Genomic DNA, 20,788 nt, shown 5'->3' with positions numbered 1-20,788 from the left:
ACTTTCTGTAAAATATTCAAAAAATAGCTTGTTTTGAATTTAAATATTGTTCAAAGCTTTTTTTAGCAGGATAAAAATGTGCACAATGTAATATCATGAATATATTTTAATGTAGTACCAAATGCAATTGTATGCAAAACATTTTTCCTGACCCCAGTTTACATCTTCTATCTCATGAGAAGGCAAATCAGTTCCAACTCAATACAAAATAATCATGTACAGTTTCTGTATGAAAATAGAAAAAGATATTAAATGCAATATACGTTATATGCAACAATATAATCATCTGTTTTGAAAAACAAAATTGTACAAAATGGTATAAACAATCAAGGACTACTTACAACAAAAATGTGATGCCAACTTACACAAAGTAAATGTGATTAATGCTAAGTCTTATTTTTTCCCTATCCACTGACTACAGAACATCTTTTTTCATAAATTCATGGTTTATTATAATTATGCTTATGGCAAATATCAATAGTAATATTACTATAACATTATGGTATTTGCACACTTTACCCACAACAATAATAGTAAATGGAGGCAATGACTTTACTGGAGTTTTTGGTAGAGACCACTATTTCCGTTTTTTGGATGCGCTAATTTGTTTTTACTTAAATTCATTTTAGTGCACTTTGGACTGCATTTATAAAAACCATGTGATGGAAATATCAGTGGGCAACTGTTGTCCATCTCAACTATGCAAGTACAGAGTCATAACAGAAAGTAACCAAGCAATTACAAGGGTAAACTAGTTAACAAGCACTACATCTGGTAGGTATACTCACAATATGAGTACGTTTTTAGAACTAAGATGGACTTAAGATTCAGAATACTTCATTTGTGCATAAAGAAACATAACAATTTCTGACATTTGTGCAACAAAAAGCACGCCACACGGCACAATAAAAGAATCATTCATTGCCAGAGTAATACATGATAATAGACATTCAGATATGATATATCCATAATGATTGTAATCAAGCAAACAAACTCACAAGGTAAAATAAAATCCACTTTTTCAAATATATTTTCAACTGTACAGATTGTTGATAGCTTGATAAAAATAAATACATTTTTCTTCTTTTTTTTTTGATTGCATTTTGTGGTGAGATGATACATTGTCAAATTGCTACTCTGAAAAGCTCAAACTGCATATGAGATGTGAAAACTCTTAAGTGCAGGGAGTAATTTTAAAACAATTACTACGGAAACTAAAATCACTGCAGTTAAGATTAAAGTTGCTGAAGACCAAGATTTTACACAAAATATCTTTAAATCTTTGCCTCTCTTCACCTTTCTTCTTAGCTGCCTTTTTTGGGTAAAAGCATCCTATTCCATAATTTGCATTTTGTTTTGCAGTTTTACCACAGTGACATACATGGTTTCTCCAACCTGTAAAACAGATAATCACACTTTCCTTTTAACATTTCTTACAAAAATATTTTTCTGTGATTAAAAGCACAGTGAAATGTCACTGGTTCAGCTGCTACCTCGCCAGTCCAGTTCATTGCTTTGTTACATCAAGGCCTCTCTCCTTTCTCTCATTGGTAATACTGCAGAAAATGAGAAGTGCAAGCTTTTGTGTCTTTCTTGTTGCTGTTGGGACAATGACCCTGTGTTCTGTGAAAGCTCAACAGAACTCCAGCATTTGCTGGTGCAGAGAAACTTTAGAAAATTATTAAGTCTATACAGACTGATTTGTAGCTATTTGTGTAATATCTGAGCTTTACTTGATATACATTATACATTCATATCTCATTGATAGACATCTTAGCTATTCTAGCCATCAACAGGTCATAGAAATTCCCAGGATTAATAGTCTTAATAGGTGACATGAAGTCCATCTGCCTGCTTATAAACTTCTCTGACTATTTTTAATATGAGTGGTTCTAGCCTACATCATTCTCAGTTTCAGATGAGTGTTTGTTTACAGCCTGTATTCCAGTAAAAGTCACAGGGTTTGCTCTGACCGTATCCGTATAAGTTCAGACTCTCTCCACATGACTTGGGTCATATCCATCTGAAAACAAATACAAATTATATTAATCACTTTGACTCAAAACCATAGCATGACATTATATGTCTACTAGAAAAGGAGAGCAATATCAGTTTAGAGTAAACTTCTTTTTTTTTTTTTTACATTTTTATAATAATATAATATAATATAATATGATTGTTTTGGTCCATAATCTATTCTCGCCTGATTTGTTATGGCAATGAGTATAAATCATACCACGCTTCCCTCTTGTGGTGAAAAAACTCATTGCTCATTGCCCTCAAGTTTTAAGATCAGTTATTGTTCCTTGGCAACTCATAATGCTACAGAATATGCCAGGGGGAAAAACAATCATTATTTCCACTGGAAGTTGATTGTATGTGCAGTTTTTTTGTTGTATACCACACCAATTAAAATATATTGCTCAAGGTGACCTTTCCTAGTAATGGACTTCACATAATAGACATCACACAATACATAAAGCAAAACTAATATTGGAAGCAGACTGCAATGAAGTGTTTAACTATTACAAACTAAACATAAGCTAAGCTGACTGTTTGCCAACTGTTATCAATATCTTTATTAGGAATTATTAGGGAGCTAAGATGTATCTACGCTTTAATGAAACTGAGAAAATCTTGTTTCCATATATGATTAAAACATTTTATATAGCATTTAAGTAAAAATGTTTTTAACGTTATGAATGCTGAATTTAGTGTACTGACCTGAAATAAACAGCTTGTCATCATCCTCTATTGCAGACATCGAATTATCCATGTTGAATCCTTGTGGCAGCGTGATCTCTCGCTTTGCTACCATGCCACTACGGGGTAGTGGGATTGGACGTGCCATAGTCTTTGGTTGCTGCGTTGATCTGGCTTGTATCAGCTCTTCAGCTAACACTTCCTCCTGAACCCTTTCCTCATCCTCTTCTTGCATATAACTTGTCATGTCTTTGTTTTCTCCGACTGCATTCTCACCATATTGGTTCTCTTCCACTAGTGTTTCATCCACTTTTGTTGATTCTTTTAGTTCTCCCTCTTCTTCCAAGTCTGTCTCTTTGGCCAAGGTGATCCTGGTGATAGTTCTCACTAATGACTGAGAGCTTTCTTCTTTTGCATAGACATCGTACTCCAGGGATGCTTGATCATTTGTGAATGAGCGGGGCAGAGGAGATGAGCAATAAACCTGCAACTGGTCCTGTGGCGCTTCTGTTATCTCAGCATTAACTGTCTCCTTGTTTCCCTTACCTACACTAAGAGTCAATTCCTCATCCTCGGCCAGTGGAAGCGACAAGCATAAGTTACTCGGAGGAAACTCTGGCAGCTCCAACACAGAAGAGACTCTCTGGCAGTGCTTCTCAGCACTAGGTAAATCTCCAGACTCCTCTCCTAGTCCTACCTCTGACACGTCTCCATGACTTTCCATAGACCTATCTAGTACCTCCTCAAACTCTCTACTGGCATTCTGCGTCTCCTCATTTAAGCGCATCTCTTTGGTTTGTGTTGCCAAAGCTGGAGCATCTGTGGTTATCAAATTACGTTCTACTGGTTTGCCATCAACCTGATCAACAACCAAGGCTTCAACTGGCACAGCAATGCCGAGAATCCTGGCAGCCCTTTGTTCAATGGATTCATTTTCAGGAATGCCTTTGGCACACTGGACTTCGTACAGATTACTAAGGTCTTCGGTCTGCATACTGTTGGCCTTCTCTTGACTCAAAAGAGTCTCAAGATGTTCATCTGCCAAGGTCTTTTCATTACTCCAGCTCATATAATCGGAATAAAAATTTTCGTCATCATCATCATCCTCAAAATTTGGCTTAAACCTACAATGAAGACTCTTGATCACATGGATGCGTGAGGACCTCCCTGATCTAGTAACCTCTGTGCTTTCTCTCCCAGCTTCCTTTTTGAGGGCTTTGGAGTTGAAGGCATTATTATTGTTCAAGCTTTGAGTACCATCGGCAAACTCAGGGCTGTGCCTGCTCAGATCTCCGCTACTGTCTGATGATGTAATCTGCAAGGTCTCAAACATCTCTGAGTTATCTGAAGGGCTGGTTAACATTGGTGACTCAGGACTCAGGCATGTGGGGGATCCAGAGGTCACAGTGTCTGGAACGGCAGTGTATACTGTTAAACCAACATCTTTAAGCATACACTCTTTTGGCACTGGGATATCCTGCCGATGCATCTCTGGATCTGTGTCCTCACTGTGCAGAATCTCAAAGTTGACATAATTATCAGTTTTGGTGACAGGTATCTCTTGCGTATGGCTGTCCACCTTTGTCTTGGACAAATAACCCTTTGTTCCTTTGTATTCTGGATGGCCTCTGTTCCCTGAATTGGACATTACATTTAAGTTATTGCTTTTGAGTTGTGTCTCTGTGACCTGCACTATATGTAAGTGCTGAACAGTTTCTTTCTTCACGTGAACTGGGGTGGTTTCTTGTTTTGTATTGTTGACCTCTCTGCTTGTGTCACTCAGCTCCAAAATACTGTTCAATGCATCATCCAGCTCCTCTATATTCTGGTCAACATTTGGATACTTCCCAGTATGATCCTGTATTTCCTTATTAAAAGACTCAAGCTCCCCAATAGCATCCCATTTTCGTCTGTTCACTGGCTTTAGCAAGAACTGTCCAAAAACTTCTTGACCATCTGCTGTTTGCTTGGTCTTTCTCAGCAAAGGTTGACGGTCTGGAGATGGTGGAATTGATGCTGACTGGGGTAGAGTCGGGCTCCTTATACTTGAACTACTTCCAGTCCCAGTTCTGGAGAATGCACTGTTGCTGGAAGGATTGAGATCCTTTTGACCTATCATGGGATATCCGGAGTTGGCACTATAGTCGGTTCCATCATCATTATCAGTGATTGTGTAACTAGAGGGATGGTCATTTGCAGGAGGATGGGTATTTCTGGAAATTTCCGGAGAGCCCGTCTGAGTTTCCTGGTTTCTGTACTGATCTCCAGGCCAGGATCCTGCATAGAACAATTCATTGTCTTGACTTGCATCAAGTGACCTAGTATCTACAATCTCTTTCCTTAAAGGGGAACTTTTAATTGACAGGGAGCTGCTGGACTGTATATGTGTCTCTTTGCTTGATGTTTTTATAAGGTTTTGGTTGTCATGCTGCACCACTGTGTTTTCTATTGAATTAGTCACTTTTTGATTGTTATTTGGGTCAGAGACACTTTTGTTTGCTTGCATACTAATAGGGACAGAAACCAGGCAAAACATTGTCTCTTTCAGCTTCTTCTTTGAGTTTTTCTTGTTCTCAGCCACAGTTTTTGCCTCAAATTTCTTTACTTGTGTCACTGTCTCAATCAAACCCTGGTCTGAGTTGGAGTTTTGTTGCATTGTCATCTGAATAGCAACTATATTGCCATGGGCAGCTGGATGCCTGTTGCAGTTTTTGTCAGGTATTGTGTTTGAATTTTCTGTCTCCTTCAAAGCTTCCTTGTGCATACTGTCCTCATTAACAGAGACACTAATATTGCTTTTACTTGGTTCAGTGCGGTCAAAGGGTTTCTCTGTGAGAGAAAAGGCACTGTCATTAGACTTCTCAGATATGAGGTTGACCGGAATCTCATTTCTGATGTTTCTGATTTTGTCTGCATCCGTTAAAGAGTTCCCATCCATCCCTGCTCCTGAAATGTGTCTGACACGGGGGTCATCAAAAGGAATGTACTGAATGCTACCCATCCGTTCTTCACTGTAGCCTGGATACGCCTGTCTCCTGCAGGGCATACTTCTTCTTCCATCTCTGTAATGGTCTGGCCAAGCCATCCCAGTTTGCCTGATAAACCATTCCTGCACTTCTGTCATGGCAGAGCCCTGCATATATGGGTCACCTCTATACTGGTGGTTAGCCATTGAAATAGGATAAGTTCTGTGACCCCCTTTAACTACAGACTGCCTCCTGTATGATGGAGGAGGGATATAACCAGGGGGCTCTACACCAGAACCGCCAAGTTCTTGTACAAAGTACTCTTGCCTTGAGAAGGGCAGTGGAGTTCTGTCTCTGGCACGAGGAACAAGCTCCCCTGTGAGCATCTCTGCGCTCCCACGCATCTGCTGGTGGACTTCGTAAGATGGAGGTCTGAGAGGTCGGCTGAATCTGGGTTTTGATAGTGGTGCGGACTGTGCTCCTGATCGGTCAGTCCACCGCACCCTGCACTCTTTATCATTAAGATGCCGTCCATGAGGGTCTCGTGTGTGGTGGCCGTTTAACTTATAGCTCCCATATGAATCTTGTCCAGCAGTTGGTATGCTAAAGTACTGGTGACTTTCAGATTGCAGAGCCATTCTGGGCAGTGACTGGGACTTGTTTTTGGTTCTGGATGGAACGGCTCCTTCAGCAGTTCGTGGCCTACGTTGCTCCTGTGCCACCTCGTTTTCAGATGGATGACGGCTCATGCTGGTCATTGGACGCCACTCCTCTGTTCCCAAACTTTGGTACTTTCTTTCAGCAGCAATTCTCCACTGGTGGAGGGCCATCTCTCTCTCTCTGGCACGTGCGCTGTCTGCCCGCCGTTGTCTTTCACGGTTATGTTCCTCTGTGCTCAAGGCGGATTCTGGCCTCCGCTGCATGCCCTCTGGTTTGTTGGGAACCCCTCCTCCACTTCCTCGTGGGTCCCTGAAGTCTGCATAATCCAGAAGCACACTAAAGTCCTGACCTCTTCTCCGCCAGTAGGACACATCCTGCTCAGATCTAGGCTGAGAATGTATTCCTCTGTGGGTCTCAAAAAACCTGCATTAAAAACACACAGATGGCATTAAATAAATAGAGGTCAGCTGTTATATTTGATAAGCCATACTTTGACAGGCAGTATTTATAGGACTTGAGGATGTGAGATGAAGAGATTTAATGGACTTTTTTAAACTAAAAATGTCTTGTTTATATTAAGAAATATTAATAACAACATATTGATTCATTATGTCATTGGCTTTCAACTTTATGTTAGTGGTCCAGACACAAAAATGATTTATACAAATAATAAACTGACAATGAAATTGTTTCTAGTTATATACAGTATAAAAACTATACTGAATATACTTAAAAGTGAAGTAAGCGAATTCTGAGAAAAGCTATTGAAAGTGGATCGAACCGAGCACCACAACACACATGTAGTTAATCAGCAGTAGGGGGCGTATACACTCATGATGGGGAGGAGAAAGAGTGAGCAAGTGGAAGATTTGAAGAAAGACTGTAGACAAAGAGATGGCTGAGAGACATTACAAAAGAGAAAAAAGGTCAATGAAATTTCACTGGAAAAAGAAGGGTTATGATCAGAGCTTTAGGACCCGCATAAATATTAGAAAACCATTCCAGCGCTGGAGAGGCCTACGTGGGAATGCCTGGGTGCAGATGCATAGGCTGCGTTGTTTCTGCTCCATACATGAGAAACATTGGTTTTGCTAAGTTTCATAGAACCAAGATATGCTGTTGTCGTGATGTTAGCTAGTAACAGGACAGTTTTGAGTGTCATTGTTTGTCTGGAGCTGGTATCCTGCTGACGACTAACAACAAACTCTTATTTGTATATACTCTTGTGTACTGTATGTTAATTTTTTATTCTTCCTTCTCGTTTTTTCCTCATCTTTGCTTTATTTTTCGCAAAACATTATTTTGCATTGCTTCAGCTATGATAGAGAGACACCCACTCTTGCATTGCGTGTTTGTGCATTTTGGGGGCGGAGCAATCAATGATGACTGATGATTTCAAATATGATTTTCAAAAATGTTTCTCAGGACACATCTGTGCTCAAATCCCACTATGCCAGCACACAGGCAACATCACACTAACATTAAAAGAAGGAGGTGCATGCTGACAATGATGTCAACAAAGTAGAAGACCTCAAAGGGCCCAATAAACTGGGAGGTTTTAATGGTGCAAACACACCAAAATAAATGAGCATTTTATCTTAAGCAGGAACATGACTAATTTGTGTGGTGCAAAACGTTGAGTCAGCACTGAAGGTCTGTTCTCTCATCCAATATCTTGGCAGCAGAGAGCATATGATCTGCATGTTAAACAATTCTGACCTGCACTCATGGAAGGATAATCTAGCTTAGTAACAGTTGCAGCAGTGGAGCTGCTTCCTGCCCTGAACTGCTGAGTCTCAAAACATGTGACATGCAATTACTTAAAAGTGCAGAGATGCACTAGCTTGATAGTATGCCAAATTGCCAATAATTGTCAAAAGAGACATATCTATCTATCTATCTATCTATCTATCTATCTATCTATCTATCTATCTATCTATCTATCTATCTATCTATCTATCTATCTATCTATCTATGACATTTATGACATTAAAAATCTATGACACAAGGACATTATGATTGACTAACTGATGAATGTAGGGGAAAATTATATTTTTACAAAATTAGTAAGGAAAATTAAGTATTCTTATGTAATTTTTTTCTAAAGAAAAATCATCTTTGAAGCTGCTCTGCGACAATGCAGCAGGCAGAATTCAGTTATTCACCATGTTTTATTAATAATGCTGTTATATAAGAGATTGTTATAAGGAATGGAATATTGATCTGACAAAGGGCTCATGGCCATGGGACATGTGGTTTACTGCTGGCTCTGCTTGCAGAACTGAGCATGCTCAGTAGGGGGTGCTGCGGGCTTTCAGACAACATTGCTGTTTATTCCACTACAGTCCCGTGTGAAATGAGAGGAAATAAAAACCGCACTGCACTAAACATATTAATGAATTCATCTGCTACAGGGGGAGTGAGGTAGGAGAGTGCAGGGAAATGAGTGAGACTGAGGAAACGGAGTACATACAAATGTAAGAAGTACAAAGAGGATGACGTGAGGATGAAAGAAAGTGCAAACAAAAAATAAGAAATGGCGGGAGAAAGGCAACAGGGGAGGAATTAAAAAAAAGGGAAAATTGGTATCTGTCCTGGTGCAAAAGGGAAGTCCTTGACAGCTCCTACCTTTACGTAACACTCTTCATCATGCAAGACAGCTTAAACCTCAGATCAAAGGAGCGAATGAAAAAGAAAGAAAGACAGCAGCAATACTGGAATGTTGGACAGAAGATGAAGAGGTCAAAAACAACTCATGAGCACAACTCACCCACTGTCCGTGGTCATGCTGTCTTCTGGCAAACGTCCATCTCCTAGGTTACCGTTGTCCACGTCTTGTGTCCTCTGCTTCCTGACCCTGTTTTCAGTGTCACCGGGGAATCCCCTGGCAGGAGCTTGTCTGATAACTCCACCGCTGTAAACACGGTCCCCCTCGTAGCCATTCACGCCGCTGTGTCCTTTCCGCTTCTCAGCGATTTCACACCGGCTGTCGCTTCGTGATGGCAGACATTTCTCATAGGTTGCAGGGTGGGGGGAAGACGACTGTGAGACGGGGACATTGTTGCTGTTCCTTTGTGGGACTTTGTATCCATGAGAGATGAGAAGGTCTTCCACGCTGTACATGGCTACGCGGTGTGTTTATGCTTTTAGTGGTGTGTGTGTATGTGTCCGTGCGAGTGTCAGATGAATTCCACTCCTAGTCCAGATGAGGCAAGCTCATGAACAGCTGCACAGGAGAGGCCATCGCTGTGAAAGAAAACGGGACAGAGGGGAGGGAGAGAGAGAGAGAGAGAGAGAGAGAGAGAGAGAGAGAGAGAGAGAGAGACACAGATGAAGTTAAAATGATTATCTCTCACAGTCTTTTTCATAAGAGGATTGCTGCTCACAGCCAAAACAAAAAGGTCCTATCTTGCCACGAGAGAAACGATTCGTATTGCTGTCAGTCTGTCTATCCACTGACCCAGTCTTCTCTTCTCCCATCTGCCCCCTCTTCTCTTCTTTCCTCTGTTCTTTATCCAGAAGGAAAATCTCTCCAGAATGACTGACTATCCATACTTAGAAACTTTATCTTAGGTGTGGAAAAAAATCTTGAGCTACAATACCGACTTTAGCAATAATAGTTGTTATAAACATTTTATATGAGGACATTTGTGTCAATTCATAATTTTAATAAGATGACAATTAGCAATCTCATCGATTGAAAATATAAGCCTGAGCAAAATTGAATATGTAATTATTTGAAGTAGCTCTAAAGCAGTTTGTTTGGATATTTGAATCTGTGTGGATCTTTGAATTTACAAGGATAGAAAAACCTAAAATCACTTACAATGGAAAGAACTTTGAAAGAAAGAAATTCCCCTACGAGGAAAACGGGTTAATAAAACTATTAAATAATGTCTATATTGATTATGATTATGATATATTAATGAATATATATTTAAAAAATGCAAAAAGGTTTGCATGAGTGTTAAGATTAAGTTGAGATAGAAAATATCAACTACATTATTTAAAAACCCATATTACAATGATGGTAATTCAGATTGTGATGAAACCTAATCTCATGAGATCAGATTTACATGTGAACATGCAACAGATTAAACAGTAGTAGGCCTACTGGAGTAGACAACAGGTAACCAAAACAAAACCTGCCTTGAAAAGTCTGAGCAAGACTAAGGAAAAGAGGTTACCTAACCTGTCCTAAACACACACTCTGAGAGAGTAAGAGAAAACAAAATTGCCTGAAATCTCCCAGCATGGTAAGTATTACAGTTATTTCATTGATCTGCTGTGGGTGAAGTCCAAATGGTAGCTTAGACTTCCACAATACCTGAATGTTCTCACAGCTTTGCATGCTGACTGATTCTGTAATCTCCCAAGCTAAAGCAGAATATTTTATGGAAAAATACATGATTAGGCCTAATTATAAAATGTAGTCAATGACAATTATCACCACAATCGATAAAAACACCCACATCCTTGCTATTATGAATTATTAATTTCTACCATGTTACAATTTTACATGTTAGAAGATATGGACTGAGATTGAGACTTTACTGATGGCACTGAAACAGATAGGCATGTTTACATACCACATTTTTCCAAAAGAAAAATGTCTGTTTTGATCTAAATGATGTTTGTCAGAAGATGAAGGAAGCAGTTAGCAGAGGTATGACACTCACATTTTCACACTTTCCAACCCAGATACTCCAGACTGATCCACATTCACCATTAAAGGCCCTTAGAGAGAACTGCCTCTCACAGCATCATCTAGCACACACAGAGGTCAAAAGAGGCAATAATAAAAATAAATAAAAATACACGAAGGAAGATCTTTACTGCCATATGGAAAATTCTTAATGTGAATTTTTTCAATGACATTCGTTAACACTAGTCATGTCATGTCTTTCAGAAACATTTAGTCCACCTGCAAACACACACACTGTGCTCACTAATCAAATAATTAAATTTGTGGCACTGATCATGTGAAATCCTTTGAACAGTCGTTCAGATATTATTCAATTGAAGCAAAAGATGCTCTTTGACTTTGGGTAATTCTCAAATAATTCTCAAAAAATTCTCAAATTCTCAAAAATGGATAACACGATCATGGGTTTTACACAAACTTCTGTGGTTTATATCAGCTGGTGAGCTGCTGTCTTTAAAGTCCCCATAAAATCCAAAATTCTTATATTTAAATATTTATAAATAATTTATCCGTGCACATCATTATTTTTTCATTCATGCACCCTATAAATCTTTAATTAAAAACATTAACTTTCCCTCCCCCTCGATGACATCTCTTCTCTGATGACGCGTGCACCGGATTGAGAGGAGGGCAATAATCCCTCCCCTCCAGCAACCTGTCACTCACATGACATCACAGCAATTAGCAAATGACAACAATCCAATCAATTCCAGATGGACAAAATCATGTCACGCACTAAAAAAAAAATCTTGTTCGAGAAGAAAGAAGCAGTTTCACTCGGATTTACGTCACAATAGGGAAGAAAAGACCCAAAATATCTATGTCTTCATCCCATTGCAACACAATAAATTCGAAAGCCTAAGACTTGGGCAAAAAGTGGAAACAATTCAAGCCAGGTCCATGGAGACTCTAAATAGCATAGAAATGTCTGCCTGCTTCAGAGCACAGCTGACGTTTTCTCAATGACAAACTGCCTCTTAGAGCATGAGTAAATTCATAAAATTGCAGATACGTGATCTAGACTACATTGCTTTTTTTTTATTAATGACCTGCTTTTATGGCTAACACATGTCACAAGCTAAAAATGAACAAAAGCACAGACAGACCAGTGATGTCATGAGGCTGCTCTGAGCCAAAATGCCACAATAGCAGTGAATCATTTAATTCCACGCAGATATTGAGAACTTTAGATTTCTTTTTCTTTTCTTTTTCTAAATGCTGAAGACCACCTCTTTGTGTCACCCACTTCGTGTAAAATCCCTTATAATCCCTTAAAGATAAAACCCATAAAGGTGGTGGGCCTCTTACCTTAGAGCAAACTGAACTCTTTTCCTCTATAGACTGCAAGGTTTGCCTGTGGAGCCAGCACTGCCTTCCCTCATAAATGAATCACACATTTTTAGGTCTGGCCTGCCTCACACCCCCCTCACCAGCAGTCCTGCAAAACCCAGAGCTGCCGCCATGACAGTTTGGTGTCAACTCTTTATTCTTAGACTTAGTCAGATTTGTGGTATGTGTTTGTGAAAGAAAAAAAGACCAAAAGAGAAAGCCCAATAAAAAAAATAAAAAAAAAGTACATTTTCACTCAGAATCGGACAATGTGCTGCATTTTTGCTAAACTTTTTTTTATAAAAGTTCTTATGCAAAAGTGTGATTAAGATGTACAGCAAGCTCCATTGACTGGGAATTGAGTTTAAAAAAAGATGGACTTGCATGTCAGATGAAAAAGGAAGTCAGAGGTGGATCAAAGACAATATTTTGTATTCTTTGAAATAACATAAATCAATGAATCGTGCACATTAAGACCAGGAACGTGTATTAGAGAGTAAATAAGGTCAATTTTGATTTCATGTTAACTTCCAGTCTCGGGAGTGACAGAACAACTGCGATGAAGCTCATGATGAACGACCTCATCAGACTAATGTCTCCTCGCAGATTGCCTAATAAGTGCCATAAACATGAACGTAATGGCCAACGCAGTTTTAAGCCTGAGAGCACAGCCACTGTACCATGACACAGCATCATCTCATTCACTGAGTCAAAAGTAAATAGGGATTGTGAGTGTCTATGGTTAGCCAAAATAATATGTTTTATAACAAACAATACAAAGTCCACCCTGTCCTATAAAAAGTCCTTTCAGTGCCTCACCCCTTCATTGTTCAGTCCATCCACAAGAAACTCCTACACTGTCCCTTAACAGGCACGTGTTCACACTCGGACAACAGGCGCTTCATCGTAAACACTGTGACATCATCACTGTCGACCTCTTCTTCCTGAGGATGTGTGCACATTTCAAGAGACAGGGGCAGATGGCTTGAATAAGCCTGTGCTGGTCTGTAACATTTACATTTAGTAATTTAATAGATGCTTCATATATTTAATAGAATGGTAGACATACACTACCATTCAAAATTTTAGAATCAATAAGATTTTATTTTTAGAAAGTAATTAATACTTTTGCTCAGCAAGAATGCATTAAAGTGACAGTAAAGACTTTTACATTTTACATCTATTTCAAATAGTGCTCTATTAATTGTGATTAATCACATCTAACATAAAAGTTTGTGTTTATATATGCGTATTATATATTATTATATTTATATGTAAATTATATATTTATATATACACACAATATATGTGTGTGTGTGTGAATATACATACATAATATATGCATACATAAATGGGTGTGTACACACACACATAACATATATATATAAATATAATAATATAAACACACACATATTATATAAACAAAAACTTTTATGTTAGATGTGATTGATCGATTTGACAGGACTAATTTAAAATAAATGCTGTTCTTTTGAAAGTTCTATTCATCAAAGAATCCTGAACAAATGTATCAGTTTCCACAAAAATATTAGGTGGCATAACGGTTTTCAACATTGATAACAAATAGAGATGTTTCTTGAGCACCAAAGCATCATATTAGAATGATTTCTGAAGGATCATGTGACCCTGAAGACTAGAGTAATGATGCTGAAAATTCAGTTTTGCATCACAGGAATAAATTACATCATAATTAGAGAAAACAGTTATTTTAAATTATAATGATATTTTATAATATTACTGTTTATGTGGAAGGAATTAAGTTATGAGGAAGTGAAGAAAGATTTATTTAACGTATATTTAATGTATTGCTTGCTGATGATGTCTATGCCTTCAGGTTCTTTTTTAAAATATGTGATGGTCATAGTTGCCACCAAATTATGTATGCCTCTATTCTCTTAGTGACCGACCAAAGCTACAGCTTTTGAGGGAAAAACAAAACAAAACATTAAACAGCTCTTGTTTTGTTTGAGCTGTGGTCATGGAGCCATTTTGCTTTCTTTGAAAAGTGGGGTTTCAAACAATAGCCTACAAGTATGGTGTCACTGGCAGCACTAAAGAAATGTTTTCAAAGTCTGGTAATTCAATTGGCAGGAGGACCAGAGGATCATCAAAGTAGGAAGTAATGCTTTTCCAGGCTGGAACTAACCACAGCTGAACAGTACAGAGTCAAACCTACAGTACAACTCAGTTCTCCATGTTCTCCTACAACCCTGAAAAATACTACATTTAGAATTTACCAATAGACAAAGTTACAATAGATTGTGTACGATCTAGATCTACATGCCATCTTTATAAAATTTGTTCCAACAGATTTTAAAAGTTCCTTAAGATATTAGATTTTTTAGTCAATATGGGTTTATTTACACGTCATTTAAACCTAACTAAACATTTAAAAGCATAAAGTGGCGTTTCTCTCCTCGCAGTCCTGACATGTGTTGGCTCAAAATGAGGTCTTTGTATCAATGCTTGAACATACTGTCAAGGTCAACTGCTGCTCTGTCTTGTGCTATTAATGTGGAAATTTAAACTGAACAGAATGGTCAGCACTTGAATGAAACAAATCAAAATTTATATGTCTATTAAAATATATGCCTGTGACTGTCACTAATGGGTGACATTTTTCAATGTCATTTGAGACATTCGTGATTTGTACGCCCAATCTTCTTGTTTATGTCAGGAAGCACAAAGGCCTTGAGAAAAATGATCCAAAATCCACAATAACAACCTAATCGCGAGGGGGGGAAACGGTTATGTTAGGCCTTGTAGAAGGTTCAATGATTTGACCAAGGACGTCTACAAAAGCATGCTTATAAAAAGCACTGACGATAAGTATGACTTATTCACAACAGGGTTTCTAATGAACTAACCCGCATGGCTGTACATAATTCGAGTGAGGAGACTTTACAGAGAGATGACAGTGACAAGGTTTATCAGTTAAAAACACTCTGATCAAAGGACTGGCATACACAGCCATTCTGCTAATTACGCTCTTATCCTGCCAAATAATATGATCTCAAATGAAGGGGAAGAAGCTTAGAGACGTTTCAAAAAAACATCACTGTGTTGGACAGCACAGACAGGAAAACTTGGTGACTATAGACTATCACTGAAGCTGCAATAGCAAATAAAAGCCTAGAATTTAGTATTAACAAATAAACGGCAAAGTAACGACACTTAAAACTGAATAGCCCACCTAATATCAGTACTACATAGTGCTTTACTTGTGCTCATATACCCTTCAAACCTTGAACAGTGAAGAAGGTTACTGTTATAATCAGAGGAAAAAAGCTGACCAGTGATCCTTATCGGTTTCTATTCCTCCCCTGAGCTTAATCATCTCAGGCTAATGTATTTGACCAGAGGAATCCATACAGGAGCATAGGAAAGTTCAGTGGTCCATCTGTTTTCCATATGAGTTTAAGGCCTCTAATCTAATGTATGACATCATCATATGCAAGAGCTATTACCAATCCTTTACCCTGGATCTCTTTTAATTACCATTAGGCCACTATTTCATTGCACAGTTTCATCTGCAGATGGTTGCACTTAGCTTGTTAAATGTTTATCACAACCAAAATGCTTCTGATCTTAAAGCAGTTAAATTGTTGATCCACCAGCTTTCATTACTATGCAATATATAAGGAATTTGTGGGGGGAAAGCTTGTCTTTTACATTTTATTGCACCCTAATGTCGACCAATATGCAACTCAAACTATTGTAATTAGTTTAGTAGTATATCTATCAAACTTCTGTTTTTGATAAACTGTTAATTTTTTTTATAAAAATCCAAAAACTGGAAAAAAAATCCAAGTTTGAAAGAAAAAAACGTTCACAGATTTTCAAATGCAGTGTCCGAAATTTGGAACTTCGGGTATCTTCTCCTGTTCTCTTTCTGTTTTCTTTTCCAATACAGGCAAGAATTGAAAACAAACTTATACGTTGATGTTATCAATTCTTTTAATAAACGCGATGATGGCCATTCGATTACAACGATTACATTCATGAACTGAATGGGAACCTGTGCAATGATTTGCCGGAGATTGTAAGAACATTCTCCGTTTTTTGAACGAGGCAACTCTATTCATTAATCTCTATTATGGATTAGATCTTGTACGCTCTATGCATGTTTACAAATGAACACACCACTGTAAAGTGCCTAAAATTCCACTGAAATCTGAATGATTAACTGAGCAGTTTTAAAATGAGGAAAGAATTATGTCATCAGTCTGTTCAGTAATGAACAGCCCTCACCACTTAAATGTGACCAACTGCATGTGTGCATCAGCGTATCAGCACATTTCCAGGAAACAGACTCCAGCCTTTTCTCCACGTACCACTAGATAAGTGATGCTCTGTGATTCAGCTCTCTTCCTCTTCTGTCCTTCCATTGCCCTCCCTTTCCTTTAGACTTAAGGAATACTTAAGTAGACTATACTTTGGATGTACATGTTCTTAGTTCAGTGTCACTTGAAGATAAAGTTCTGTGAAAGAAAAAAGCACATCTTGAGGTCAACCAATATGGATTTTTAGGGATAACTATACAAGTGATATTGACCAAATACTAAATTTATTTGCAATAACTGCCTTCAAAATAGGCCTGATTTAATAGGCCTATAGCAATTTTAAAGTTTTTAAAAAGAAGTCTCTTATGCTCAAGCCTGCATTTATTTGATCAAAAATACAGAAAAAACTGTAATATTGTGAAATATTATTACAATTTTAATATAGGCCTACTTTAAAATATAATTTATTTCTGTGATGCAAAGTTGAATTTTCAGCATCATTACTCCAGTCTTCAGTGTCACATGATCCTTCAGAAATCATTCTAACACGCTGATTTGATACTCCGTTACTATCAATGTTGGAAACAGTGCTTAATTTTTCTTTTGGAAACTGTGATACTTTTTTTTAGGATTCATTGATGAATAAAAAGTTAAAAAGAACAGCACATATTTCTAACCATATAAATATTTTTTATTCATCAAAGAATCATGAAAAATCACAGGTTATAAAAAAATATTAAGCAGCACAACTGTTTCCAACATTGATAATAAATCATCAACATATTAGAATGATTGGAATGTGATGAAGGATCATGTGACACTGAAGACTGGAGTAATGATGCTGAAAATGAAGCTTTGCATCACAGAAATAAAATATATTTTAAAGTATATTAAAATAGAAAATAGAAATATTTTAAATTGTAATAATATTTCACAATATTATGTTTTTCTGTATTCTTTTAATCAAATAAATGCAGGCTTGATGAGCATAAGAGACTTCTTTCAAAAACATAAAAATAATGTTTATATAATATATATATATATATATATATATATATATGGGGGGAAAATGTATATATAATTTTTTTTCCCCATATATATATATATATATTATTTATTTTTTTCCACATTGTAACGTGGGGGGAAAATATAGCGATAGACCAATATATTTTGTTATATTTTGCCTATATATTTTTCCCTCACATTAGACCTTTGTTTGATCATTTGATCCTTTTGGCATCAACTTGACCTATTCACATTTTATTGTGATCAACCATTTGTTTTGTTTCTTCACCTTTTACAACAGCTTCCAACATGCGAAGCTTTATATAACAAATGGCCCACATTCTTGCTTTTGAAAACAAAGATCTGTAAACCACATGAAGACAGATATGCTATGCTTGATTAGGTCCTTCCCAACAGCCTCTAAACAGGACCTTGGCAATCAAAAGACCTGTTGTACATTGTACCAATACCACTCTGATCACAAAACATCCCTTCACATAGATAAGGGCTCATTCTAAACCAGACTCCTCTGCACTGCTGGCATCTAAGTCAAGGTCAACCAAAAGCAGCCCTTCTTTTGAACAGTAGCTTCCCAACTGAGTGGAGTTACCATCCGGCGCAGAGTTGTTGACCTCGCACCTCACTGTTCGCATCCCGCGAACTGACACAGGTCGCTTCCTCTGCACGTGAGACACATGCCCTTTGATGTTATTCACTATAACCAGCCAGTGTCAACACAACAGGAGGCTGTTTGTCTGAACAGTTTAACAACAACTGCTGACACAACCAATAGAAGTTGCCTGATCTCCATTCACATCGGTATAATACGGGAATAGGCTATTATCGTTTTCGGAGAGGTCGACTTTTTTTGGGTCCCCAGTCAACTTGGTAACTTTTTTTTATTTTATGTAGGCTAATAAAGTGTCAAATAATAAAGGGCTGTTCACACCCAAGAAGGATCATAACTATAACGATAAAGATATAGTTTTAAAAACCATTCTTAATTTAAAAGAATAGCAGAGTCAGCGCAACTATAACAATAACGGTACATAAAGATGATCAGATAAATTAGAATTAGGTTCACAATGATTTTTTCTAGCTGAACATTGACAGCCAATAAGAATCAATCCTGCTTTAAAGAGCTCGTTTAAATCAGCAGATGACAGAACTGAAGCGCGTGCTTAAAATAAACAGAACCATATTGTGTGTTGATGTGGACGTGGACGATAATATCGTTCTTGGTGTGAACGGGCCTTAACGCTAGTTCCGACCAATGTTGTTATTATGGTTATCTCCTGATGAACGCGAGGAATTCGCTAAATATTGGCCTAACCAAACTCATATGGTTATTGAAAAGTTTGAAAACCCACGTAAAACACAGCCTGTTAATGTACGACTTAGGCTAATTAGGAGGTTAACAACACCCCCAGCCCCCACACTTTGACTTTTTAATTTTGTATTGTGCGAGTGACACCAAAATGATGGCGTCAGGCGTGCGTGTAGCTATAACATGCATGTTTTAAACATTAAAAAAGGAAAGAGTTGTTGTTAGCTGTGGATTTGAACACTTTTGAAATAGGATACAGAAAATCCTGCACATAACTTGACATCAAAGTTATAATGGCATGCAACGTGAAGCCCATTTCTCCTCTGCAATCTGCTCACTTCATCCTTTACCTCTCTAATGTAGCCTTTAGAACACACATCTTGCGCACTGCGCCCGACCCCTAAGCACACAATTTACAGACAAGCAGCAAGCTGTCTGCCTTCTGGACTATTTTTTTTTTTTCCACAGCGGAAAGCAACAAATTAGCTGATAATCATCAACGCAATTCATCTCAGTCCACAATATCATTCCAGCCGTATTTGTGGTCATTTATTCTGTGATAGATGCAGGGACATTAGCCTACAGGACGACAGATGTATGAGACCGTTATCTCACAAGTTCATCCCTCAGACGCTTCATTCCCTGCGTTTATTGAACGGCCCGGGTCAGTGTTACTAACGTCAGCAGCTGAAATCGCGTTTATTCGGCAAGGTCTACAAGAAAGCCTCGTCAATAAGCCCATTTTCGAATATGTTAATCAATTTAAATAAAACGGAACATCCACGTACCTGAGATGTGCTCTTTTCGAGGACCGCGTTTAGTTCCTGATGTAGTGTGCTGAATCCGCTCTGTGTTGAGCATATCTGAGGGAAAGGTTGTGCAGAGGAGAGGGAGAGAATTGAGCTCAAATGTGTCTTGTGTGGGTCGGCTGGCGAGGGGAATGGTTCCTCCCAGCGTGTGGGTAAACTTTTACTGACGAGACTGTATACCCCACCCTCCCCATCCCATCCCATTCCACTATTACACACAAACCCAAACTGAGGCTTATTCAAGCTGGACATGATTGATTAATGATGAATAATGCATTGTCTAACAAACATGGGGAGTAAAAAAAAAAAAAAACTTAAAAAACTTAAACCAGCTAAGGTTGTTTTCTTGTTTGATCTCTCAGTCTGTCCCAGCTGGGCAACCAGACACCTATAACCAGACCAGGGTTTTTAGTAGGAGATACACTTAAATAATAATATTTCACAAATTATTTTCACTTTGGTACTATTTTAAGTAACCATGAAATTCAAATTGGCAGTTATTGTTTTTAATGGGATTGATGTATTTATTATAAATGATTTAAGCACGTAATTAAAAAAATTTAAAAAATAAAATGTGTGCCCACGTAATTTCTAATAAAAAAAACTTCCCCTATCGCAACAACATCTCTTCTCTGATAACGTGTTTATTGGCATGAGGGCGGGACAACCTGTCACTCACATGAAACCACAACGACCCAACCATCCAATCAATTCCTAATCGACAAAATCAAGTCCCGCCCTACATTTTTTTTCGTTCAAAGACGCCGTTTCACTTGGATATACAGTACATTAGCCTACAATAGGAAAGAAAAGACTATGACAACTTTTCATGACAACTTTAAGTAAATGGTTCAATACTCTCAAAAATGCATTTATAAAAAATCTGCATGTTTTTACTTGATTTTGTACAAAATAATAATACAAGTCCTTCATCTTTGCTTCAATTAATTTAAATAAAAAGTTCATTCATAATGCAGTAACTA

General features: G+C 37.8%; 1 protein-coding gene across 1 annotated transcript; it reads right to left on the bottom strand.

Moving 5' to 3' along the window:
* Positions 1–1,423: 1,423 nt before the first annotated feature.
* jcada (junctional cadherin 5 associated a) lies at positions 1,424–19,952 on the bottom strand. Its single transcript, XM_056255563.1, has 4 exons — positions 19,785–19,952; positions 9,100–9,575; positions 2,725–6,752; positions 1,424–2,023 (listed from the first exon to the last, which is right to left on the bottom strand). The coding sequence occupies exons 2-4, from the start codon at positions 9,450–9,452 to the stop codon at positions 1,989–1,991; spliced, it is 4,416 nt and encodes a 1,471-aa protein (XP_056111538.1). The 5' UTR covers positions 9,453–9,575; positions 19,785–19,952; the 3' UTR covers positions 1,424–1,988.
* Between the last annotated feature and the right edge of the window lie 836 nt (positions 19,953–20,788).

Source organism: Rhinichthys klamathensis, unplaced genomic scaffold (genome assembly GCF_029890125.1).
Source record: "Rhinichthys klamathensis goyatoka isolate OS25496 unplaced genomic scaffold, OSU_Roscu_1.1 h1tg000121l_1, whole genome shotgun sequence".
Classification (NCBI taxonomy): Eukaryota; Metazoa; Chordata; class Actinopteri; order Cypriniformes; family Leuciscidae; genus Rhinichthys; species Rhinichthys klamathensis.
The sequence above is the reverse complement of the archived record's forward strand: the minus strand, read 5'-3'. Positions and strand labels throughout refer to the sequence as shown.